This window comes from Aquarana catesbeiana, linkage group LG06 (assembly GCF_042186555.1).
Source record: "Aquarana catesbeiana isolate 2022-GZ linkage group LG06, ASM4218655v1, whole genome shotgun sequence".
Lineage (NCBI taxonomy): Eukaryota > Metazoa > Chordata > Amphibia > Anura > Ranidae > Aquarana > Aquarana catesbeiana.
Genome location: NC_133329.1, coordinates 295,573,277 through 295,599,961, shown reverse-complemented (window position 1 = coordinate 295,599,961; position 26,685 = coordinate 295,573,277). Strand labels below are relative to the sequence as shown.

The 26,685-nt window shown below is 46.7% G+C and overlaps 1 protein-coding gene across 4 annotated transcripts in view; it reads left to right on the top strand.

Annotated features, from left to right (window-relative positions):
* Nucleotides 1-13,807, top strand: part of ITGB2 (integrin subunit beta 2) — a 205,851-nt gene extending 192,044 nt beyond the window's left edge. For all 4 annotated transcript variants that reach the window (XM_073633476.1, XM_073633477.1, XM_073633474.1 and 1 more), the window contains one exon: nt 8,170-13,807. In XM_073633476.1, the coding sequence (XP_073489577.1) occupies nt 8,170-8,238 (69 nt within the window). In that variant the 3' untranslated portion in view covers nt 8,239-13,807. The remainder of the gene's footprint in view (nt 1-8,169) is intronic.
* Nucleotides 13,808-26,685: the final 12,878 nt, after the last annotated feature.

The following is a 26,685-nucleotide window of genomic DNA, read 5'->3' as shown; positions in this document are numbered from 1 at the left end:
GCTCTGCCACATACCCCCCCCTCTTGTTTCGATCCGGAGGGAGAAACACCTGCACCCACCATAGCAGTTGGGACACCTCTGTGCTGGCCATAAGCCACGTAGGCCCAACCCTTTTTTCGGGTGCGTTTCCAGGTACGTCCCACCTTGGATCTTGACAGGGTCCTATAATTCCTTATACTCTGCCTTCCCTTTCTTCTCTTGGGGTTCCTGAGCATACTCTCCTCTCTTGGGGGAACTCTGCCTTCCCTGATCCTACCTTTCAGCTTACAGAAGTCAGTTTTATCTTTCACCACAGTACTTTCAGGTTTCTGGTTACCCACGGCAACCATGTCATTATTAACAGCACCAATCATCAGATCACCAATTTTGAGATCCCAACTTCCGATACAATCAGTGCTTTTTCCAGAGTTTGTTAGGACCTGTCCTGCGGAGGGACCACACACAGGCGAGCGACTATCACCAAGCTCCACCTCACCTGCTGTCCAACACTCCATGGGCGGCAGTCCTAACAAATAACACTGACCCAAGCACAAATCATTCCTTACTGCGATAATGCCAACTGGTGTACACATTACATTGCTACAGCAAACAATACCTTCAGCACTTTCTCCCATAGTGTCTCCGGGTACCTTAACCTGTACCTCTTGGCCAGTGACAGAAAGCATCTCCACTACTGCCGCGTCCATTCTGGGCCCTCCCTTTTCATAAGGTCTAGCAGGTGAGACAGTGTCTGAGCCCTCTACTGACCACTGCTCAGCCGCACCTCGGACCGCACCAGCAAAGATGTTCTCAGTCACTGCACCAGGCGGAGAGACCTCTGATATCTCCAACAGTTCCCCTGAGCGACTTCTATACCAATCAACAACTGGAAGTACCCTTACCGGGAATCGAGAGATCCTGTGCCAAATGGTTAATAAACATTGGTTCCACCAATTCCACTCTTGGGCAAGGTTTTCCAGCACCACCTGTATCACTTGGCTCCACCCATTGGTACTACGCAGCACCACCTGGTCCAGCCGCGATGGAGACACCCAAGTGTACAGTGAGTGTGTTTTTGCCAACTTCAGCATTTCAAATAAGGTCTCTGTCATCTCTAAACATCCCATGTCTAAATACCAGACCTTTCTAGGGACTTTTCCCCTGTCCAAGACATGGAGGGGCTCATCCACTGCAGCTTGTGAGGTTGAGACATTTGAAGAGACCTCCAACTCCTTGGAGGTACCCCTCATCACAGCCTGTTGCTCCCCTGGAGCGCTGTCAGACACATGTCTCACACTTATCCCTTCTGCACCAGTGTCAGTGAGCCACTGCAGGTCATTACAAGTCACATTGTCACCTTGACACTTGAGCTGTTGGGCTGTGGACAACACATCTGCTATGCCAGCACCCTGAACAGTTCCTTCAGATTGGAGGGCATTAACTTTCGCAGGGACAAACGTGTCCTTGAGCACCAGCCGAACTGCGATCCCTCCATTGGGCATAGCAGGTGTTCTGTCCACCACATTATTTAATATTGCAATTGCATTCTCATACCAATTATCCCAGTCTATTGTGGTTCCATCACCTACTCTAGAAGGCCCCACAGGAACCTGGGATTCACTAGCCAAAACATCACCTGTGTCATTTCTATACATATCCCCTTGGGTTGACACATCTGACAAGGCAGGCTGTAATACATGCTTTTGCCCTACCTGCTCTGGGGGCGCTACAAACACATCTAGCTTTGAACTCTCAGCTTTTACAGGCTGAATTAACCCCTTGCCAACTGGGCTACACTTAGGGTTGTGGGGCTGCGCCCGCACACTCTCACTGTGTGACTCAGTCTTCCTTTGTTTCACCAGAGTAGCACCACAGCCATCCTGGAACACCTCTGGCTCCAACACATGGAGACCCCATGAGACTTCCATGGACAAGCCTGCGCTTCTGGTTGTCACGGGAGATATCCTACTCCCATCATTGTCAGTGAACACATTTGCAACATTTTCAGACATGACATTAAAGGGAACACATTTTTCAATGTCATTATCACCAATACCATCACATTTGCCAACAGTAACACATTTGTCAGCATAACCATCAGAATTTTCATTACGTATAGACATAACTGCTACTTTTGTGGATTGTCTATTACCAACCACAGCCTGTGAGCCTCTCCTCACATCACCCTCTATCTTTAAAGGGGAACTCTTTCCTCCTTGGGCAGCTCCATAGCTGACCTGGGAAACTCTCTGCTCCGTCACTGCGAGCTCCTCTGAAGTTTCCCTGGGCAACTCTGCAGCACCTGTCACTAGGGAACATGGCACAAGAACAGTTTTGGTCACCCCTACTTTAACCTCTCCAGCACTCTGTTGGATTATAGCAGGCACATGCATAGTCCCCATGTCCATTTGAGTCTTTAAACTTGCTGTCAGCTGGGCTTCGCCATGTGCCTCCCCACTGCTCCGGGTAGCACACTGCAGCAAGTCTATGTCCATTTGCACTGCGGATCTTCCCGCTGGACACACTCCCATGTCACTAAGTTCAGTCCCACAAACTGAAACAGTCTTACCATTTTCAGTGGCTGGCATCATACCCTTCACTTGAGTGCGCCGTCTCTCAGCTGCATCCATACCAGCTACTTCCTCTGTGTGGCCACAGGACGACACTGCAGCCTTTCCAAACTCTTCAGCGTTGTTCCAGAACCTTGGGCAAGTAAAAATTCCATGCCCCACTTGACCACATTCCAAGCACGGTACTGGAAGCTGAACTTTACTTTCTTGGAATCTCCTTGATGACTGGCTCTCTGTTGCCAAGGGATACCACTGGTCATGACCATCAGCAGACAGACTCCTTGGACCCCCGACATCCCTGTTGGCCTGGACATTGCTTCCACAGATGACCATATTCCTCTTTTTCACACGCTGTTGTCCACCTGGCTTCCTGTTGCCAGGGGAAACTTCTTTCACTTCCTTTTTAACTGGGGATGACATGATTAATTTACCCCAGGTCACAGAAATTTCACACTTGGAAAAATTCTCTGGCGTGGCTGGGGCATGTGGTGAAATACCCTCTAGCCATAGAACCCTTTCCCTTGCTTCAGCAAGGATTGCTTCCTTTTTCTGTTTTGAACGCCCCATGCTTGCTGTCTTACACACAGCAACTTGCAACACACTTCATAGCAAAGAGAAAAAAAAATATGTGATTCTCCTTTCACAGGTACACAACCTGCATGCAACACAGTCCATCAAACTTCTGTGCAATGCTGTTCGCCTGGCTGCCACACACAGCTAGCAGTAGTTCCTGATGCGACTCACCATGGAGCAAGGACCTAGATTCCACCGTCTACATGCCCGCATTCTCCACCACTTGTGACATTGGGGATTGTTCAGCTCAAGTGGATAGATGCGTTTTAGTGCAGTGAGTCCACATCAGAGAGGCATTTATAGTTAAGGGCCTGGTAGCCCACGTTTATTAAAGGAAAAAACAACAAAAGTCCATCCAGGAATCCCACGCAGGGGTCCAAGCTTCAGCAAGTAAATACAATAGAAAATCCAAATGAAAATGCTAGCCCACCTGGCTACTCTTCAGCAGTATTGCTGCTATAGGGAACAGGCCCCTCAAACAAGCTGCTTGGATGCACACAGTCTTAGGCTCCTTGGTCACACACAGTTTCAAGAGCTTCAATGCACACAGCTTCTGGCTCCTTTGACGCACACAGCTTTACAGCCCTTCAATGCACACAGCTTCTGGCTCCCTGGACGCACACAGCTTTGAAGCCCTTCAACGCACACAGCATCTGGCTCCTTGGACGCACATAGCTTTGAAGCCCTTCAACGCACACAGCATCTGGCTCCTTGGACGCACATAGCTTTGAAGCCCTTCAACGCACACAGCATCTGTTCTCACACAGAGACAGTTACTAGCGGCCACTGCTCCAACTTCACCTTCCTCCACCCCCTCGTTATATGGGCTGTGTGCACCTGGGCACACACCCTGCTGGCTGTCCACAAGACCCGGACACAGGGTTGGAGATCCCATCCCACCCAAGACTCTGAAGGATCTCCAAATTACAGAGCCCCATAGGGAACTAGTAAAACCTGGAGAAAACTGCCAGAGCAGTTTTCTCTGTTTCAAACTTATGCTCTGTAGCTCTGCACTCAGCCAATATGCAGACTCTGTGTCCACTTTAACCCCATTTTCATAGGGACAGAGCCTTGCTCTGCCACACAAGGGTATTACCATTGGAGTGAGTGGAAGTATGTGTCCATTGTATTAGGTCAAAAGATGAGGTTAAGTCGAGAAGTTTAGCTGTAGTTGGGCTGTTAACATTGACAGGAATGTTGAAGTCACCAAGAATGATCGTGGGTATTTTAGAGGAGAGAAAGTAGGGTAGCCAGGCAGCAAAGTCATCAAAAAAGTGCAATACCAGTCCAGGAGGCCGATAAATTGCTGCAACCCTCAGAGAAATGGGAGAAAACAGACGAATACAGTGCATCTCGAAAGAAGAGAGGGATAGAGAGGGAGGGATAGGAAGGACTTGGAAGGTGCTTTGTGGGGATAGAAGGAATTCAACTCCACCTCCTTTCTGTCTGTTGGGTCTGGGGGAGTAAGTCTAATGGAGGCCATTATTGGAGAGGGCAGCAGGAGAAGCTGAGTCCAAATTTTGGAGGTACATACAAAGTATAACATACAGATATTAGCTTGTTACAGATGGAGCGGGCGTTCCAAAGGGTGCATGAGATAGGTGGGCTGCTTTGAGAAAGCAGGGGGATAGAAATTAAACTAAGTTTATTGCGGTGGTTGCCAGAAGAGGAGAGGTATTGCATATGTGGCTTGCAGTTGGAAAATGGCGGACCAGGATTAGGAGAAATGTCACCTGAGACTAGGAGAAGGAGGAGGGCGAGGAAGGCAAGATGGGAGTGGGATGTGCATGAGCGTACGTGTCTAGTGGCCCTGGTGTTTATGCCAACATGTGGGTGCAGCAAATGCAAGAGATGATGGGTGCAGTAGTAGGGATAGCGTAGGAGTGAGGGTGATATGTGCATGCTGCAGGGTAGAGACACATGTGACAGGTCCTCTTTATGGAGAGATCTGAGTTCCCCTTATCTCTCCTCTGCCCTTCAAAGCAGCTGATCAAACTGGGATCAGTTTGATTGGCTGCTTCACTGGCCTATACAAACCAGAAGAAGTCTAGTGATGAAACCGGTCGAGGGGAGTTACATATCCACATCATCGCGATTACCCGGAAGTGCAAGCGATCGCCATTTTACATACTTAATTTAATTTTATGCTGAATTGAATCTTGGAACATGTAAGTGCAATCATTTTAATAAAGTCAGCTATTTAGAGGTTTTACACTATTGGTGCTTATCTCTTCATTGGGGTTATATCATCGGCTATGACAGCCTGAGGCGGGAGGATTGTTGCCATGTCCATGGATGGTCAAGAGCGATTCTTATCATTTTTTCCTTGCTGGAACAGTAGTGGATGAGATACATGAGCCTGCTTTGACCCCCCCCCCCCCCCCCCGTAATAAGATGTCTATGCTCTCTGGTAAGAGCACATCCATACGACACTACCTGCCTGGAGTTTGCATGTTCTCCCTGTGTCTGCGTGGGTTTCCTCCGGGTACTCCGGTTTCCTCCCACACTCCAAAGACATGCTGGTAGGTTAATTGGATCCTGTCTAAATTGTCCCTAGTATGTATGAATGTGAGTTAGGGACCTTAGATTGTAAGCTCCTTGAGGGTGTAGGGGCTGATGTGAATGTATAATGTATATGTAAAGTGCTGTGTAAATTGATGGTGCTATATAAGTACCTGAAATAAATAAATAAAATAAAAATGTGTTGCGGCGGTGAATCCACAAGGTGGAGGGATTCTGTCTGGGATTCTTGGAATACAAGATTATTTTCACCTATTATCACAATCTTGGGACTCTTTGTTTGTGTTATTAAATTGACACTTGGATTCACTGTTTGAATAATCTGTCCTTAGCGCAACACTTTTATTTATGACTATACAAACCAGTAAACTGGCCAGTAAACAAAGAACCAAAAGTGGTTCTGGCTTCTGGTTTAATTCCTCGCAGACCAAGGGGAGGAACTGTTCCTTCCTGTCTTCTGTCTCCAGCCAACATGAAAGCCTACCAGCTGAAAATGTTGATACCAGGATCATGATAAGAACATCTGTAGGTATTTTATGCTGTTCGTGTCCTTTTAGAGAGGTTTTCCTTCACTTTTTCTCCCTAAAACACATGTGGAAGTAGGAGCAGATATCCATCGGGAAACTTCCCCTCACTCTTTGTTGTGATGACAACGGCAACATTTTGGATTTCCCATGACTCACTGTTTCTATAAAAAGTAATATATTTTAATACAGATATAATTTAGTTGGTTTCTGCCCAAACTGAAATTAATTCATGCATCTGGACCTATAAGGTTATTAGGGTTTAGTAGAGACACAGTTTGTAATCTCCTTGCGGGCACAGACAAATGTGAATGGTTCTATATATTCTTCAAAGCTCCGTGTAATATACACTATATTACCAAAAGTATTGGGACACCTGCCATGAACTTTAATGGCATCCAAGTCTTAGTCCGTAGGATTCAATATTGAAAGGGCCCACCCTTTGCAGCTATAACAGCTTCACTCTTCTGGGAAGGCTGTCCACAAGGTTTATGAGTGTGTCTATGGGAATATTTGACCATTTTTCCAGAAGCACATTTGTGAGGTCAGGCACGAGAAGACCTAGCTCGCAGTTTCCACTCTAATTCATCCCAAAGGTGTTCTATCAAGTTAAAGTCAGGACTCTGTGCAGGCCAGTCAAGTTCTTCCACCCCAAACTCACTCATCCATGTCTTTATGGACCTTGCTTTGTGCACTGTTGCGCAGTCATGTTGAAACAGGAAGGGGCCATTCCCAAACTGTTCCCACAAAGTTGGGAGCATGAAATTGTCCAAAATGTCTTGATATGCTGACGCTTTAAGAGTTCCTTTCACTGGAAATAAGGGGTCAAGCCAAACCCCTGAAAAACAACCCCACACCATAATCCCCCCTCCACCAAATGATTTGGACCTGTGCACAAATCAAGGTCCATAAGGACATGAATGACCGAGTTTGGGGTGGAGAAACTTGACTGGCCTGCCCAGAGTCCTGACCCTAACCTGATAGAACACCTTTGGGATGAATTAGAGCAGAGACTGTGAGCCAGGCCTTCTCATCCACATCAGTGCCTGACCTCACAAATGTGCTTCTGTAACAATGGTCAAACATTCCCATAGACACACTCATAAACCTTGTGGACAGCCTTCCCATAAGAGTTGAAGATGTTATAGCAACTGCGATCTCTCCCTCTTTTTAATGACAACGTTGTCTTTTTAATTATCTTGGGAGGTAATTCTCAGATTGATTATTTTTGGTAACTTTGCTATATTTGATACTATGGTGTGTTTTTTCTATAATAAAAAGTATTCAAATCAACCGTAGTGTCCAATCACTGACCGCCTTGGAAGGTCTTTTCCTTCCTTTTTTCTCATATGCAATTTTCTGTGGTCATATGGACTGCGCCATGCAGTTGATACTGCATGGTGAAAGGCTGAAGTAATTATTATATGATCTACAATTAAGTTAACTGGATACTTATAGAGCGGTAGATCCGGGCACCACAATATATTTCCGAAGATGTTATAGCTGCGAGGGTGGGCCAACTCAATATTGAACCCTAAGGACTAAGACTGGGATGCCATTAAAGTTCATGTGGGTGTAAAGACAGGCGTCCCATATACTTTGGTAATATAGTGTATCTGTGGTGTAGAAAAAAGGAATTCAGTACAGGAAGATGTTTACGATTTCACTAACTAGGTAAAAAAAAATGAAAACTGTTTGAATTGTGTTTCAGGTTTTTGAAAATTGTATTTATCAACTTTTTTTCTGTTGTGATTATTAAAAGTCTAAAGCAGATTAGTAATTGCTCACTCTTGCCAACATAGAAAAAAATTAAAGATAAACCTTAATAATTAGAAATTAGGGTACAGATAAGATAAAGAAAGCCTCAGAACAAGTTGAAAACTATACTCTGGTCATGAATGAATGCCTCAGGTAAAATAAAAGCTAGTTTGTTTTTAATTTTGGAAAATCTTATGTAAAAGTGAAGCCCTGCCTAAACCATTTGTGTTTGTATTGTTTTTTAGAATATCAACCCGATATTTACCAATGCAACCACCACTGTGAAGAATCCACACTTTGATGGTGAAGAATAAATTAAGAGCCAATAGCAAGCACTGGAGAGAAAACTAGCCACCACTTTCTTTGACATTCATGATTACAATTTATAACATCAAAGAATGGTAAAATGTGTTTCACTCAACTTTACTTTGGAGGACATGAAAATCCCAAAAGGAAATTTTTGTAATCTGAAAAACAAGATCAAGTACCACTGCAGTCTGTTACTCAAGTGCAATATTAATACCTTCTTACGTCTCTAAAAATCATTACTCTGCACAGTTCTAGAAGACTATACGTCTGTGTATGTTTTTGCCTGTATTATAGACAAGCTTTATTGTTATTTTTTTCCCAAAACTGTTAGAACAGAAAAAAAGCACAAGAAAGATGCAGTCAGGTGTAAAGACTCTGGGTATGTCAGATGTACTAAAATGTTTAATTCTGAGCTTGCATAACCATCAAGACATCTGAAAGCAGGGTTTTAATCAAATCATCTAGGTCCGAAATATTTGCACTTGTTTAAAACACCTGTTAACACTTAAAAGGATACTAAAAATACACACTGTTTAATTTACATTATCCCTTCTATTTCTTTATATGGATGATGGCACTGTAATTATTTTAATTAAAAAACAAACAAACATCTAAGTACCTTTTTCCTAATCATTATACAGCTGTCACATGATCCAGATCTTTCCCAGCCTGTCTGCAGGGAAACATAAGCAGGAGGAGCTTCCAATCCTCTGCTGCTGGTCACATGTTCAAAATGGAAAAAAACAGCCTTTGGAATACAGAGTAAAAATAAATAATTAATATCAATAAACTGTTTTAAATTGTCTTACAGAATTAAATTTGAAATCAAATTTTTATTATTTCTGACAATACCATGGGTGGGTGGTGGGTGGATTTCTTCCAGTCACAGGCTGTGCCACGTCCCTCCAGCCTGTTTCTTAGAATAAGAGGGAGACAAAGCCTCCATTAATCTACATGTAATATCCTGCCCTCATTGTGTTTAGCTGGTTAGTGGGCATGAAGGAGGAGGGATGGAGTGGGCTGTCATTTACCACTGTGTATACAGTATGCCCACATGTGTGACTCTATAGTAACATGGGCTGCTCAGATGTAATAGGGAGAAAATGCTTAGCATAGAAACTTACCGAAAATGAGCATGTGCAGAGTTGCCACCACAGCTGCAAAATCCCTAGCTGAATTAGGGACATGGACAGAAGGTGAAGATAGAAAGCAGCAGGATCAACCAGTTTTTTTTGCAGAATACAGAAAGTGAATCTCATAGTGATTGAGTGAGTATGAACAGCATGTAGTACATCATTTACTGATTTTTTTCATGTGGGTTTTTCATGTGGGTTTAGTGACACTTTAATCATAAGAAATTGGGATAGTATTTAGCAAATGCTTTGAAACGGCACAATATTATTTAATATTATATATTTTAAAAGTATTTACTATACATTAATTTCAGAAACATTCAGATAATACTTAATAGCTGTATGAGTTTGCAGTTATGCTTTTTAATAGGGAAATAGAAATACACTCTAAATCCTAATCTAAGGCTTGCTTCACACCTATACAGGTTGCAGTTGATGCATATTCCAGGTGAATTTTGTGTTTTTCAATACATGTTTTGGATCCCTTGAAGTCTATAGAACCAAAAACACAACCCGCTGATCCCTGGCCCTTTCCATAAAATGCACAGATGTGAACATGACCCACAGAAAACCATGTTAAAATGGACTGTAGTGTGTTTCTGCAAAACTGAAAAGGCACTAAAAAGTGCATAGGTGTAAACCAGGCCTTAGAGATACTCAATGCTTCTAAATTAGTTTTCGCTTTTTAAACATCTGCCTACTCTTTGCCTGTCCTACTGAAGAAAAAAAAAAGGTCCAGTTCACCAGGGCTTCACCTTGTAAAAAAAAAAAAAAAAAAAAGGTCTGAGGAGCACTGTGAACAACAAGCATGTATAAAGCTTTTAGCAAGCTTGAAACTGTTTTCAGCAAGCCTTAAAAGAGAAGTATGGGAATATTTTTTTTTTATTTTGGAATCATACTTCCTGTACTTAGGTGGATGCAGCATCGATTCGGCTCTAACACTGAAAACTGAGAGCTCAAACACCGCTGATCGCTGGGTTCCCAGGGCTCAGTGAATAGAGAGCCAATGACTGTCAGGGTATCTAGAAAGCCGGAATCTTTTCCAAAATCTTTCCGGAATCTTTCCAAATGCTGATATACATATTGCTCTAAAACCAGTGTGGACTAATCTCCTGGAAAGCCAAGCTTTTTTACACCCTTGTGAAGAAATCAGAGTTCAATGAATATGAGAAATCTGTGTAGTGCTAAATCTTAAAGAGAAGTTGTCCTTAGCAAAAATGCAGCAGCCTGTTGCAGTTTCCTTTGTGTATGCTTACCACTATATGTGAAACTGCCTCCCCAAACCATGTCTTGAAAATCTTGAACACTACCTAATTGCTCCTGGTCACTGTGCTAGCAGCGGGCCCATCATAGCAGAACCATCACTCTTTTGACACTCTGTGCTAATACTGTACATGTAGAGTGAGGTGCTGAGTGCACACAGTAGCTCTCTCAACAGTGTAATTTAACCACTGCTGTTACTGGATGTGTGTAGGCTTGTTCCCAACCACAGCTTATGCATTGCAATTTGAGAATGCACACTTCCTATCATAGGCGTGCGCACAGGGTGTGCCAGGTGTGCCTGGGCACACCCTAATCGCCTTGTGTGGTGCATATTCCCCCCTGTTTAGACCACTGATATTTCATCCACCAAAAAAATGTCACAAAATACAATAATTTATTTAAAAATAAAATAAAAATAATGACACTGTCCACTGTCCTACTGACACCATCAGTACATATACACATGCATATGTATTTGAGCTTTGGGGTGCACACCCTGATGCAAGAGGCTGCGCACACCTATGTTTCCTATGCATATCCCAACAACAGTCGCTTCAGGCCTAAAGTGGCAATAAATAGCAGACCTACTTACTCAGACAACTGGAGTGCAAATTGAATGCACAAATGGAGCTGCAGTAAGTGCTCATTGCTTTTATTTACATGATGTGGTTTTCCTGTTATGTGCATAGTGGTAACAGGGTAACTTTAACCGCTTCCGGACCAGTTTTACTGCGGCAGGTTGGCTCCCCTGCGTGAAACCACGTAACTGTACGTGGGCTCGCGGGGACTGGATAGCAGGCGCGCGTGCCCCGCCCGCTGCACAGCGGGGGTGCCGATGCTCGTGACCGGCCACGAGCGATCGTGAGCTTGAGACACAGAACAGGGACGAGTGTGTGTAAACACACACTTCCCTGTTCTGCTCTGACAGGAGTGACAGATCGTGTGTTCCTATAAGCTAGGAACCACGATCTGTCACTTCCTGTAGTTAGTCCCTCCCCCTTCAGTTAAAATCACCTCCCAGGGAACACAGTTGAGCCCGTCACTGCCCCTAGTGTTAACCCTTCACTGCCAGTGGCATTTTTACAGTAATCAATGCATTTTTAATCGCACTGATCGCTGTATTAATGCCAGTGGTTCCAAAAATGTGTCAAAATTGTCCGATGTGTCTGCCGTAATGTTGCAGTCACAATAAAAATTGAAGATTTTTTTTTAGTAAAGAAAAAAATAATAAAAATGCTATAAATCTATCCTCTATTTTGTAGACGCTATAACTTTTGCGCAAACCAATCAATATACGCTTATTGCGATTTTTTTTTTTTACCAAAAATTTGTAGAAGAATACATATCGGCCTAAACTGAAGAAAAAAATAGTTTTTTTATATATTTTTGTGGATATTTATTATAGCAAAAAGTAAAAAATTATGTTTTTTTTTTTCAAAATTGTTGCTCTTTTTTTGTTTATAGCGCAAAAAATAAAAACTACAGAGGCGATGAAATACCACCAAAAGAAAGCTCTATTTGTGGGAAAAAAAGGACGTCAATTTTGTTTGGGAACAATGTCGCATGACTGCGCAATTGTCAGTTAAAGCGACGCAGTGCCTAATCGCAAAAAGTGCTCTGGTTAGGAAGGGAGTAAATTCTTCCGGGGCTGAAATCCTCTGTAGGTGGTCTTCCGCCAGCCCCCCCGCCCTCTCGCCCTGGGAAAATAGAATTAATGCTGCCCTGCCTCTGTATAAGTTGATGTACATTAGTCGGGGTTGCCCCTGGAAGTTTGATAAAGTCTGGCTGCCCTGGATTACTTAGTGGGGAGGTTGTAGTAATATGCATAATTGCTGCTCTGTCAGAAACTCTGTGAGCCATATAGGGACCGAACAATTTTTCCCTCGCCACCTCCTATATGCCTCCTCCTCATCTCCTCGCCCATGTCCCCAGTCCCCCCCCCCCCCCCCCCTCATTTTTCTCCTCCTTACCCTGACTGGTATGATTTATAAATGTGACATTCCCCTATTGCATTAAGTTAATTCTATTTTCTTAAATTGGATAATGTGAGATGGATATCAAGTGAGGAAAGATATTGTTAGAAGATTTATATGTAAACTGCATGACACTGCGACAATTCTTTTTAATAAAGCACTGCTGATTGTTAAAAAAAAAAAAAAATTCTTCTGGGGCTGAAGTGGTCAAACTGAACCTGTGTTTGCCTGTACAGGACAAAACAACAGGTTAACTTTAACTCCCCCTTTCTCCAGCAGCATATTCTTGCCTCCCCCTTTATCTGCTTCTTGTAAAAAAAAAAAAAAGACAGCTAAGTAAGCTTCAAGCACAAAAATACAACAGGAGCACCAAGCAAAATATGCTTACATTTTTAAGTTCTTTAGCAACAAGTTTCGGGAGCCACAAGCCCCCCCCCCCCCCCTTTCATCAGGGTTTAATGATTTAAAAGCTTATATGCACTCAAAGGAAACTCTGTAGTAAACAGAATCTGTGTTCAAATGTTTGCTGATTGTTTAAAACAGTCTGAAGTTTCACCGGTGTTAACAGCTGTTTGCAAAAGGTCCCTAAAATGCATTGCCTGTTTTTTTGTCACTAGGTTAAGTACTAGTAGAAGTTAAACTATAACTCCAGCAACATAAAAAAATAACACCAATGAATGTAATTATGTATTGGTTTAAAAAAAATGTGAATTGTATTTTTTAAAAACAATCATTGTAAGCACCTAAACTTGGTTTGGTATCCGCTACTTGTAATCCCCTGTACAGTCAGTTCACTCCGACTGGGAGAGGGAAGGGTAGCATTGTGCCTGATGCAAATGTGTTACCAAAGTGACAATGTGAAGTCAGCAGCCATGAGAAAAAAATGTAAACAAACTCCCGCGGCTAGGAATCTGTTTCGATGGCAGATCTTCTTCTGATGAAATAGTTAGATTAGCAGCATTGAAAGGGTTAAACCTGTCAGCAAGAGGGTGTCTGCAAATATCTACCATGTCACAAACATATCATCTAAGGCTATATTAAAGGTTAAAGAGTTTTTAGAGTAGAAAGGTTTTCATTAGTAAATGCACCAACATCCAATCTTTGTATGTTGATGTTTTTTATTTTATTATCAATTTTACAATATCTGTTTTAAACTTGTTTTTTTAATATTTCTTAATAAACTGAATATTCTATTGTGTTCCTTACATTATTTCTAGTAAATTGTTTTGTTCTGTGCTTTCTAAACCTATCCTCAAGTTCAACCAAAAGTGCACATTTTGTGAATTCACAAATGCATTATAAGGTGGGTCCCAATAGTTTAAAAACAGATTGCCTTACCTGGGCCTACCTAGGCTACCCTTAGGATATGTGTGCTGGTAATTTGTAGATGTCATAAAACTAACCAGTGGTTCTTCTATGGGGAAACCCTTCACTGTCCTCTTTTAGGTGTATTCCTGACTCGAAAAAACAAATTTAAGGGCCTACCAAACCCCTTACTATTTTGGAGTGGTGACTTTAGTGATATGTACCCCAATGGTTGCCCTGACCTTGTAAGTCCTCCAACACCTTTGACACTCCCACATCCTTGTTGTAACAAAAAGCACTTAGAAACACACTTAGACAAGTAAGGCAGTTGAATCTTATTTTACTGAAAGGCTTTAGCAATGAAAAAAACCTCAGTAACTTACAATTGACACCGGCTAAGGATTTGCTGTGACACGTAACCCTGAAAGCAGAAATAGCCAAAAGAATAATAATTGAAGGAAATGAAAAACAAGCGCTTATTAAACCAACAAACTCTGCTTGGATTGAGCTCTGTGGGTTCAGGCAGGAGGAGGGCAGAGGAATGACCAGATTCATGTCAGACTACTCCCTTTTATTCCCCCGACACCACAGTCCCAAAGAACCGTATAGACACTGTATTTAGTTAAATTCAAATACTTTAACCTTTAAATCTTTAGACCCGCTCATTTAGTAAATAGAATCCTGGGTGAAAGTATGGCCCTTCTGCCACCAATGAATTTAATCTCTTGTCGGGGGGATATGATGTAGTCTCTCAGAAGAAAGGAAGGCCTTGCGTCTTCAGATAGCTCTTTGGTGGTGTGGTTGCAGTGTTCTAGCAAGCAGGGTGAAGTAAAGTATGCTTAAGGTGTCCTGGCAAGCAGGGTGATGCAAAGTATGCTTGTGGAGTCCTGACAAGCAGGAGGAACCCTGTCACTGCTTAGCAAAGAGTAAGTGTAGCACAAAGTCCTACAGGTTTAGTCAGGGAAACAAGACAACGGTGTCTGCTTGCAGTGTCCTTTGTTATAGGAGGATGGGCAAGTTCCCGTTTACCAATCTCAGCAACCTCTGGTATTGAAGAGGGGAGTGAAGGTTCCTCAGCAGGCCCCTGCAGAGTCTGGCTCAAGGGATGGCCCTCGACCCTGTGTCGTACCGTGCCACAGCCCAGCTGGATCTGGGATGAGAGCAGCCTCCAAGCTGCCACTGAATGGGCAGAAGTGGCTGGCAGTGAATATTCCTGCACCCGCTTGATTTGACTCTCCTTCTCCCTGTTGCACAGGCCGCATGAGTCACTGCTTTCAGATCCAAGCTATGGTCCCAGGAGAACAATTCTGTCACACACACAGGCTTTTTATATCCTCTCCCAGCATTCTGTTCTACTTCTCCAGCCAGCTGGGGTTTGTGGTCCATAACAGTCCAACTGAGTATAGAACTTGGATCTTTGGACTACATGTCCCAAGATGCTTTGCTCCATTCATAGTTCTCATTCACCCTGACTGCAGAATATGATGACATAGACTTCAGGCTGGGCACTAAGAGAAAAAAGCAATGTTGCAGAGTGTCTCCTGAATATGCAGGCAATATTAGACAGCTCCTGGTTACATCTACACAACCCACAAACTTAAAAAAAAACACTAAATAGACCACAAAAGAAAAGAAAAAAAGAATATAAAAGTCTATCTAGCATAATAATAAAAAGAATAAACAATTTTTCTCCAACAGCCATGTCATCCCATTTATACCCATTTATTGTTCAAAAAGTGTAAAATTACTATAGTACAACACTCATGTACATATAACATATACATAATGGCTGCTATCCCAGAGCTAGTTTCATCCATGTGTCCAGTGATCTTATGTCCCCATATAGAGAAACGGCATGCTGTTCGAATTCCATCTATCCATGCCATGTATTACCGGCATTAATACTGTGGCTTATAATAATTAATTCGACACCTGCACCACAGTAGATATTTTAAACTCAAAGAGAAAGAAATTGTGCTACAGCATCTATTAAACAACATACACAAAACAGTGCACCCAGTAACAAAATGTAAAGTTAGTATCACTCTGTAAACATATGTAAAGTGTGCAAAAGCCAGACCAGGACAATAAAGAAACGAGTCCACAAAAAGAAGGCACTCCCCCTATAGGAGCAAGCAATATCATAGTATGCCGAATATATTTGTAGGCTCTTTTATATATGTGTGAAATTTGTGGCCTTACTTTTCTATGTTGACACCCTAGAACAAGTCACGACAAATGTATATAATGGCTCTCATTTCTATCCTTATGCTCAGAATTGTATGGCTTAAATCGTATGTCAACTGAAGCTTCTTGTAAAAGATGCCTCACTCTTGTGTTCTTTGAAGGAGGATGTCTTTTTGGTGGGGAACTTGACAATTTTATAAAAGGATGTCACAGAAGGAAAGGTCTTTCCACAGTGGAAGGCTCTAAAACACCCTTTTTCAGTGGTTTTGTCAAATACCTATATGCATAGGCTGAGAGGCGTAAGGGGGTAAATTCTTCCGGGGCTGAAGTGGTTAAACTGAACCTGTGTTTGCCTGTACAGGGCACAACAACAGGTTAACTTTAACGCCCCCTTTCTCCAGCAGCATATTCTTGCCTCACCCCTTACACTTTCTTTTATCTGCTACTTGTAGAAAAAAAAGACAGATAAGTAAGCTTCAAGCACAAAAATACAATAGAAGCACCAAGCAAAATATGCTTACATTTTTAAGTTCTTTATCAACAAGTTTTGGGAGCCACAAGTCCCCCCCTCATCAGGGTTTAAAGATTTAAAAGCTTAAATGCACTCAAAGGAAAGGCTGAGGGTGGCCTCTTGCAGTTCCTGTCCGAGCACCCCTGGAAATTGAGACGGGGTCTGCATTGGGTGAAGGAAAGGCACAAGTGCCAAGGTCTACCTGACGAGCAGACGTACAGCTGGTGATGCACCATGGAGAAGCCAAGTCCAGTTAAAGGTAGAATCAGGTTCCAAAACCTGGTCAAGTGATAGATGAGTGGAAGGACAGAGGACATAGGCAAAATCTGAGTCAGGAACTTGCAGAACTCAGCAACAATTAGGTAGCAAGGTACAGATTAACTAGGCAAAAGGAGGTTCAGTAGTCGAACTGGATTAAGATGTGAAGCAGGAACTGGATAACAGGAACAAGACAGAGGACCATTCAGTAAGAGCTAGTGCGGAGTTCAGATTTAAATAGCCTGCTTGGTGGTAGTGTACATACGCATTGGCCAGACAGTGCGCATATGTATATAGCAGAACATTAGCCTGACAGCGGGCACCATGTCCCTGACAGGCTCCTACCACTACAAAAATAGTTTCACACTGCTCCCCTCATGCTTCCTTTTCAAAGCCAAAATTTAGCCCTTCGTTTTGGCACAAGACTTGGAAAGCAAAGCCCACCAAGTCTGCCACAAAGCCCTGTCCACAATGAAGGAGCACTCTCATTTCCAAGAGTGGGGGGGACTTCTGTTGCAACTTGCATTCTCCTTGGACACAGTAGTTCAAGACCTATGGGTTCAATTGGTAGTTTTAAAAGGGGTACAAAATAGAGTTCCAAACACTAGCCCCTCATTGTTTTCTTCTCTCAAACAAACCAAAAAGTACCCAAGGACACTCAGATTTACAAACTGCCCTGAATCATCTTTTTTCTCAGGGAATGATTGTTCTGGTCATTCTGGAGAACAGGTTCAAAGGATTCTATTTAAACCTGTTCATGGTACCAAAATTGTCAGGGAGATGTTATGCTTCTCCCTATAAGCAAATAATTTCTTTGTGCCTAAAAACACAAAAACAGCTCTCTTATATAATGCCGTGAAAGCGCTCTTGTATTTCTCCAAGTAACACAGATGGAGGAGAGGGGAGGAGAGGGAGGGGAGGGAAGGGGAAGAGAGAGAAGGGGGAGGAGGAGAGAAAAGGGAGGGGAGGGGAGAGGAAGGGGAGGGGAGAGGAGGGGGAGGGGAGGGGAGAGGAGAGAAGGAAAAGAAGGGAGGGGGGAAGGGGAGGGGAGGAAAGGGAGGGGAGGGAGAAAAGGGAGGGGAGGAGAGGAAAGGGAAGGAGGGAGGGTAGGTGAGGAGAGGGAGGGAAGGGAAGAGAAGGAGAGGGAGGGAAGGGAAAGGAGGAGAGGGGGGAGGGCAGGAGAGAGGGGAGGAGAGGAGAGGGAGTGGAGCGAGGAGAGGGAAGGGAGGGAGGAGAGGGAAGGGAAAAAGGGAGGGTGGGCAGAGGATGAGAGGGAGGGGAGATGAGGGAAGGAAGGGGAGGAGAGGGAAGGAAGGGGAGGAGAGGGAGGGAATGGGAGGGGAAGGGAGGAGAGGAGAGGGAGGGAAGCGAGGATAAGGGAGTGAGGGAAGTAGAGGAAAAGAGAAGGGAGGGAGGAGAGGGAATGGAAAGAGGGAGGGAGGGCAGGGGAGGAGAGGGAGGGAGCGAGGAGAAGGGAGTGAGGGAAGGAGAGGGGAGAAGAGGGAAGGGAGGGAGGAGAGTGAAGGGAGGAGAGTGAAAGGAAGGGGAGGGGAGGAGAGGGAAGTGAAGGAAGGGGAGGAGAGGAGAGGGAGGCAAGGAAGGAAGGGGAGGAGAGGGAGGGAAGGAGGGAGGGTAGGGGAGGGAAGGAAGGGGAGGAGAGGGAGGGAAGGGCAGCGGAGGGAAGGGCAGGGGAGGGGAGGGAAGGGAGAGATGGAGAGGGGAGGAGGGGGGAGGAGAGAGAGAGGAGGGAGGGGAGGGAGAGGAGGGGAGGATAGAAGAGGAGGAGAGGGGAGGGATAAGGGTAAGAATGACAATTTTCAAACCAATAATACTAATCGCTCTAATTCTAACCAAGTTTGTGACCTAGTAGGATGACATGTTCCACGACTGTCTTTCTTGGAATTTTCTTGGATGGAATTTGAATCAGCAAGCAGCAGTCCGGTGAAGGAGGCTCCCATCCCAGATGCTAGATGAAAGGAGGAGAGGAAGGGGAGCGAGGAGAGGAGAGGGAAGGGAGAGGAGAAGAGGCGGGGAGGGAGGGAAGAGAGAGAGGGAGGGGGAAGAGGGAAGGGAGGGGGAAGAGGGAAGGGAGGGAGGAAGGGGAGGACAGGGAGGGGAGGGAAAGAGAGCAGAGGGAATGGAGAAGAGGGGGGAAAAAGAGGGGAGAGAGGGAAGGGGAGAAAAGGGAAATGGAGGGAAGGGGAGGAGAGCAAAAAGAAGGAAGTGGAAGGGGAGGAGAGGGAGGGAAGGGGAAGGGAGAGAAGGGGGAGGAGGAGAGGAAAGGGAGGGGAGGAGAGAGGAAAGGAGAGAAGGAAAAGAGAAGAGGGGGAAGGGAAAGGGAGGGAAGGGAGAGGAGGGAGAGAAGGGGGGAGGAGAGGGAAGGGAAGGAGGAAGGGTAGGTGATGAGAGGGAGGGGAGGGAAGAAAAGGGAGGGAAAGAAAAGGGGGAGAGGGGGAGGTTATGAGAGAGGGGAGGGAGAGGAGTGAGGGGAGAAGAGGGAGGGGAGCGAGGAGAGGGGAGGGAGGAGAGGGGACGGAAAGAAGGGGAGTGGAGGAGAGGGAAGAAAGGAAGGGAGAGGGAAGGGGAAGAGGGAGGGAAGGGGAAGAGGGAGGGTAGGGGAGGAGAGGAGAGGGAGGGTAGGGGAGATGAGGGAAGGAAGGGGAGGTGAGGGATGGAATGGAAGGGAAAGGGGAGGGGAGGGAGGGGAGGAGAGGGGGGAGAGGGTAGGAGAGGGAAGGAGAGGGAGGGGAGCGAGGAGAAGGGAGTGAAAGAAGGAGAGGGAAGGAGAGGGGAGGAGAGGGAAGGGAGGAAGGGGAGGGAAGGGAGGAGAGGGGAAGGAAGGGGAGGGGAGGGATAGAGGGAGAAGGGGAAGGGGAAAAAGAAAGGGACCTCCTCCTTTCTCAGCACGGACTTGGGACCAGCCACGGTGGAGTTAACAAAAACATTGTATACTGAACATGGTTCCCTCTCCTTCTTCCTTGCCATCTTTGTCCATTTCCTTTTATGCTCGAGCATGCACCATCAGACGGGACCACTAGTTCGCAGCTTAAAGCCTCTGACTTTGGTGGCTCAGCCGACACGTTCAGCTGGCTGATTTTGCTACAAGGCAGGAAGAGGGAAGGGGAAAGGGAATGGAAAGGGAAGGGGAAAGGGAAAGGGAAAGGGAAAAGGAACGGGAAGTGGAAGGGGAGAGGGGAGGGAAAGGGGAGAGGGAAGAGAAAGGGAAGGGTAAGGGAAAAGTAAGGGGAAGGGGAAAGGGAAGGGGAAAGGGAAGGGGAAAGGGAAAGGGACCCTTCTTCCTTTCTCAGAACGGACTTGGGACCGGCCACGGTGGAGAAAATGGTTCCCTGTTGATAATGATGATGGGAAAGGGAAGGGAATGGGAAAGGGAAAGGGAAGGGCAAAGGGAAAGGGAGGGGGACAGGGAGAAGGGGTAAGGGAAAGGGAAGGGGAAAGGGAGGAGGGGAAGGGGAAAGGGAGGAGGGGGAGGGGAAAGGGAAGGAGAAAGGAGAGGGGAAAGGAGAGGTGAAAGGGAAGGGGAAAGGGAATGGGAAAGGGATCCTCCTCCTTCCCCACCATGGAAGGTCCCGACTTGGGACCGGCCATGGTGGAGTTAACAAAAAACAAGGGAAGAGAAATGGAAGGGAAAGGGGAAGGGGAAAGGGAAGGGGAAAGGGAAAGGGGGAGGGGAAAGGGAAGGGGAAAGTCCATCATGGACTTGGGACTGGCCATGGTGGAGTTAACAAAAACAAGGGAAGGGGAAGGGAAAGGGAAGAGAAAGGGAAGGGGAAGGGAAAGGGAAGGGACCCACCTCAGCATGGACTTGGGACTGGCCATGGTGGAGAAAATAGTTCCCTGATGTTGGGAAAGGGAAGGGACAGGAAAGGGAAAAGGGAAAGGGGAAAGGGAGGAGGGGGAGGGGAAAGAGAAGGAGAAAGGGGAGGGGAAAGGGAAGGAGAAAGGGGAGGGGAAAGGGATGGGGAAGGGAGAAGGGAAATGGAAAGGGACCCTCATTTCTCAGCACGAAATTAGGACCGGCCAAGGTGGAGTTAACAAAAACAAGGTAAAGTGAAGGGGAAGGGAAATGGGAAGAGAAAGGGGAAGGGGAAGTGGAAAGGGAAGGGCAAAGGAAAATGGAAGGGGATGGGGAAAGGGGAAAGGGACCCTCCTTCTTTCCCAGGACGGACTTGGGACCGGCCACGGTGGAGTTAACAAAAATAAGGGAAAGGGAAGAGAAAAAGGAAGGGAAGGAGAAAGGGAGAGGGAAGGGAAAGGGAAGGGACCCTCCTCTTTTCTCAGCATAGACTTGGGACTGTCCATGGTGGAGAAAATGTTTCCCTGATGTTGAGAAAGGGAAAAGGAAAGGGAAAAGGGAAAGGGGAAAGGGAGGAGGGGGAGTGGAAAGGGAAGGAGAAAGGGGTGGGGAAAGGGAATGGGAAGGGAAAGGGAACCTCCTTTCTTAGCACAAAATTAGGACCGGCCAAGGTGGAGTTAACAAAAACAAGGGAAAGTGAAGGGGACGGGAAATGGAAGGGAAAGGAAAGAGAGAAGAGGAAGGGGAAAGGGAAAGGGAAAGGGAAAGGGAAAGGGAAGGGGACAGGGAAAGGGAAGAGAAAGGGGAAGTGGAAAGGTAAGGGGAAAGGAAAAGGGAAAGGTAAGTGGAAGGGGAAAGGGTAAAGGGGAGCCTCCTCTTTTCCCAGCACGGACTTGGGACCGGTCACGGTGGAGTTAACAAAAACAAGGGAAAGAGAAGGGAAAGGGAAGAGAAAGGGGAAGGAGAAAGGGAGAGGGAAGGGAAAGGGAAGGGACCCTCCTCTTTTCTCAGCACTGACTTGGGACTGGCCATGGTGGAGAAAATGGTTCCCTGATGTTGGGAAAGGGAAGGGACAGGGAAGGGGAAAGGAAAGGGAAAAGGGAAAGGGAAAAGGGAAAGGGGAAAGGGAGGAGGGGGAGGGGAAAGGGGAGGGGAAAGGAAGGGGAAGGGAGAAGGGAAGGGAAAGGGACCCTCCTTTCTCAGCACAGACTTGGGACTGGCCAAGGTGGAGTTAACAAAAACAAGGGAAAGTGAAGGGGATGGGAAATGTAAGGGAAAGGAAAGGGGGAAGGGGAAGGGGAAAGGAAAAAGGAAGGGGGAAGGGGAGGGAGAAAGGGAGTGGGAAGGGGAAAGGGAAAGGGAAGGGGAAAGGGGAAAGGGAGGAGGGGGAGGGAAAGGGAAGGGTAAGGGAGAAGGGAAGGAAAAGGGACCCTCCTTTCTCAGCACGGACTTGTGACCGGCCAAGGTGGAGTTAACAAAAACAATGGAAAGTGAAGGGGATGGGAAATGGAAGGGAATGGAAAAGGGAAGAGGAAGGGGAGGGAAAAGGGAAGGGGGAAGGGAATTGTCAGCATTGACTTGGGACCGGCCATGGTGGAGTTAACAAAAACAAGGGAAAGGGAAGGGAAAGCTAAGTGGAAGGGAAAGGGAAAAGGAAAGGGAAGGGACCCTCCCCTTTTCTCTGCACGGACTTGGGACTTGCCATGGTGGAGAAAATGGTTCCCTGATGTTGGGAAAGGGAAGGGACAGGGAAGGGGAAAGGGAGGAGGGGGAGGGGAAAGGGAAGGGGAAGGGAAAGGGACCCTCCTTTCTCAGCACGGACTTGGGACTGGCCAAGGTGGAGTTAATAAAAACAAGGGAAAGTGAAGGGGATGGGAAATAAAAGGGAAAGGAAAGGGGAAGGGGAAGGGGAAATGGAAAGGGAAGGGGGAATGGGAAGGGGAAAGGGAAGGGGAAAGGGAAAAGGGAGGGGAAAGGGAAAAGGGAGGGGAAAGGGGAGGGGAAAGGGGAGGGGGAAGGGAAGGGAGAAGGAAAGGGACCTTCCTTTCTCAGCACGGACTTGGGACTGGCTAAGGTGGAGTTCACAAAAACAAGGGAAAGTGAAGGGGATGGGAAATGGAAGGGAAGGGGAAGGGGAAAGGGAAAGGGAGTGGGAAGGGGAAAGGGAAAGGGAATGGGAAGGGGAAAGGGAAGGGGAAAAGGGAAGGTGAAAGGGAAGGTGAAAGGGAAGGGGATAGGGAAAGGAAAGGGCAAAGAGAAGGGGAAAGGGAAGGAGACCCTCCTTCTTTCTCAGCACAGACTTGGGACCGGCCATGGTGGAGTTAACAAAAACATTGTATACTGAAAATGGTTCCCTCTCCTTCCTTGCCATATTTGTCCATTTTCTTTTATGCTCGAGTATGCACCATCAGACGGGATGACTAGTTCGCAGCTTAAAGCCTCTAACTTTGGTGGTTCAGCCGACACATTTAGCTGGCTGATTTTGCTACAAGGCTGGAAGGGAGAAGGGAAGAGGAATGAGAAAGGAAAAGGGAAAGGGAATGGGAAGGGGAAAGGGAAGGGAAAGGCAAGGGGGAGGGGAGGGAAAAGGGAAGGGGGAGGGGAGGGAAAAGGGAAGGGGGAAGGGAAAGGGAAGGGGGAAGGGAAAGGGACCCTCCTTTCTCAGCACAGACTTGGGACTGGCCAAGGTGGAGTTAACAAAAACAAGGGAAAGTGAAGGGGATGGGAAATGTAAGGGAAAGGAAAGGGGGAAGGGGAAAGGAAAAAGGAAGGGGGAAGGGGAGGGAGAAAGGGAGTGGGAAGGGGAAAGGGAAGGGGAAAGGGAAGGGGAAAGGGGAAAGGGAGGAGGGGGAGGGAAAGGGAAGGGTAAGGGAGAAGGGAAGGAAAAGGGACCCTCCTTTCTCAGCACGGACTTGTGACCGGCCAAGGTGGAGTTAACAAAAACAATGGAAAGTGAAGGGGATGGGAAATGGAAGGGAATGGAAAAGGGAAGAGGAAGGGGAGGGAAAAGGGAAGGGGGAAGGGAATTGTCAGCATTGACTTGGGACCGGCCATGGTGGAGTTAACAAAAACAAGGGAAAGGGAAGAGAAAGCGAAGTGGAAGGGAAAGGGAAAAGGAAAGGGAAGGGACCCTCCTCTTTTTTCTGCACGGACTTGGGACTGGCCATGGTGGAGAAAATGGTTCCCTGATGTTGGGAAAGGGAAGGGACAGGGAAGGGGAAAGGGAGGAGGGGGAGGGGAAAGGGAAGGGGAAGGGAAAGGGACCCTCCTTTCTCAGCACGGACTTGGGACTGGCCAAGGTGGAGTTAATAAAAACAAGGGAAAGTGAAGGGGATGGGAAATAAAAGGGAAAGGAAAGGGGAAGGGGAAGGGGAAATGGAAAGGGAAGGGGGAAGGGGTAAGGGAAGGGGAAAGGGAAAAGGGAGGGGAAAGGGAAAAGGGAGGGGAAAGGGGAGGGGAAAGGCGAGGGGGAAGGGAAGGGAGAAGGAAAGGGACCCTCCTTTCTCAGCACGGACTTGGGACTGGCTAAGGTGGAGTTCACAAAAACAAGGGAAAGTGAAGGGGATGGGAAATGGAAGGGAAGGGGAAGGGGAAAGGGAAAGGGAATGGGAAGGGGAAAGGGAAGGGGAAAAGGGAAGGTGAAAGGGAAGGTGAAAGGGAAGGGGATAGGGAAAGGAAAGGGCAAAGAGAAGGGGAAAGGGAAGGAGACCCTCCTCCTTTCTCAGCACAGACTTGGGACCGGCCATGGTAGAGTTAACAAAAACATTGTATACTGAAAATGGTTCCCTCTCCTTCCTTGCCATATTTGTCCATTTTCTTTTATGCTCGAGTATGCACCATCAGACGGGATGACTAGTTCGCAGCTTAAAGCCTCTAACTTTGGTGGTTCAGCCGACACATTTAGCTCGCTGATTTTGCTACAAGGCTGGAAGGGAGAAGGGAAGAGGAATGAGAAAGGAAAAGGGAAAGGGAAGGGAAAGGCAAGGGGGAGGGGAGGGAAAAGGGAAGGGGGAAGGGAAAGGGAAGGGGGAAGGGAAAGGGACCTTCCTCCTTTCTCAGCATGGACTTGGGACCAGCCAAGGTGGAGTTAACAAAAACAAGGGAAAGTGACGGGGATGGGAAATGGAACGGAAAGGAAAGGGGGAAGGGGAAAGGGGAAAGGGAAGGGGAAAGCTAGGAGGGGAAGGGGAAAGGGAAGGGGAAGGGAGAAGGGAAGGGGAAGGGAGAAGGGAAGGGAAAGGGACCCTCCTTTCTCAGCACGGACTTGGGACTGGCCAAGGTGGAGTTAAAAAAACAATGGAAAGTGAAGGGGATGGCAAATGGAAGGGAAAGTAAAGGGGAAGAGGAAAGGGAAAAGGAAGGGGGAAAGGGAAAGGGAATGGGAAGAGGAAAGGGAAGGGGAAGGGAAAGGGAAGGGAGAAGGGAAGGGAAAGGGACCCTCCTTTCTCAGCACGGACTTGAGACCGGCCAAGGTGGAGTTAACAAAAACATTGTATACTGAAAATGGTTCCCTGATGTTGGGAAAGAGAAGGGGAATGGAAAGGGGAAGTGGAAAGGGAAAGGGAAGGGGAAAGGAAAAGGGAAAGGGAAAGGAAAGGGGAAGGGAGAAGGGAAGGGAAAGGGACCCTCCTTTCTCAGCACGGACTTGGGACTCGCCATGGTGGAGTTAACAAAAACAAGGGAAAGTGAAGAGGATGGGAAATGGAAGGGAAAGGAAAGGGGAAGGGGAAAGGGTAAAAGAAGGGGGAAGGGAAAGGGGAAAGGGAAGGGGAAAGGGGTAAGGGAAGGGGAAAGGGAGGAGGAGGAGGGGAAAGATGAGGAGAAAGGGAAGGGGAAGGGAGATGGGAAATGGAAGGGAAAGGAAAGGGGGAAGGGGAAAGGGAAAGGGTAAAAGAACGGGGAAGGGGAAAGGGAAAGGAAAGGTGAAGGGGAAAAGGAAGGGGAAAGGGAAGGGGAAGGGGAAAGGTAAAGGGAAAGGGAAGGTGAAAGGAAAGGGGAAAGGGAAAAGGAAGGGGAAAGGGAAGGGGAAATGGAAAGGGACCCTCCTGCTTTCTCAGCACAGAATTGGGACCGGACATGGTGGAGTTAACAAAAACATTGTATACTGGAAATGGTTCCCTCTCCTTCCTTGCCATATTTGTCCATTTTCTTTTATGCTCGAGTATGCACCATCAGACTGGACCGCTAGTTCGCAGCTTAAAGCCTCTAACTTTGGTGGTTCAGCCGACACGTTTAGCTGGCTGATTTTGCTACAAGGCTGGAAGGGAGAAGGGAAGAGGAATGAGAAAGGAAAAGGGAAAGGGAATGGGAAGGGGAAAGGGAAGGGAAAGGCAAGGGGGAGGGGAGGGAAAAGGGAAGGGGGAAGGGAAAGGGAAGGGGGAAGGGAAAGGGACCTTCCTCCTTTCTCAGCATGGACTTGGGACCAGCCAAGGTGGAGTTAACAAAAACAAGGGAAAGTGACGGGGATGGGAAATGGAACGGAAAGGAAAGGGGGAAGGGGAAAGGGGAAAGGGAAGGGGAAAGCTAGGAGGGGAAAGGGAAGGGGGAAGGGAGAAGGGAAGGGGAAGGGAGAAGGGAAGGGAAAGGGACCCTCCTTTCTCAGCACGGACTTGGGACTGGCCAAGGTGGAGTTAAAAAAACAATGGAAAGTGAAGGGGATGGCAAATGGAAGGGAAAGTAAAGGGGAAGAGGAAAGGGAAAAGGAAGGGGGAAAGGGAAAGGGAATGGGAAGAGGAAAGGGAAGGGGAAGGGAAAGGGAAGGGAGAAGGGAAGGGAAAGGGACCCTCCTTTCTCAGCACGGACTTGAGACCGGCCAAGGTGGAGTTAACAAAAACATTGTATACTGAAAATGGTTTCCTGATGTTGGGAAAGAGAAGGGGAATGGAAAGGGGAAGTGGAAAGGCAAAGGGAAGGGGAAAGGAAAAGGGAAAGGGAAAGGAAAGGGGAAGGGAGAAGGGAAGGGAAAGGGACCCTCCTTTCTCAGCACGGACTTGGGACTCGCCATGGTG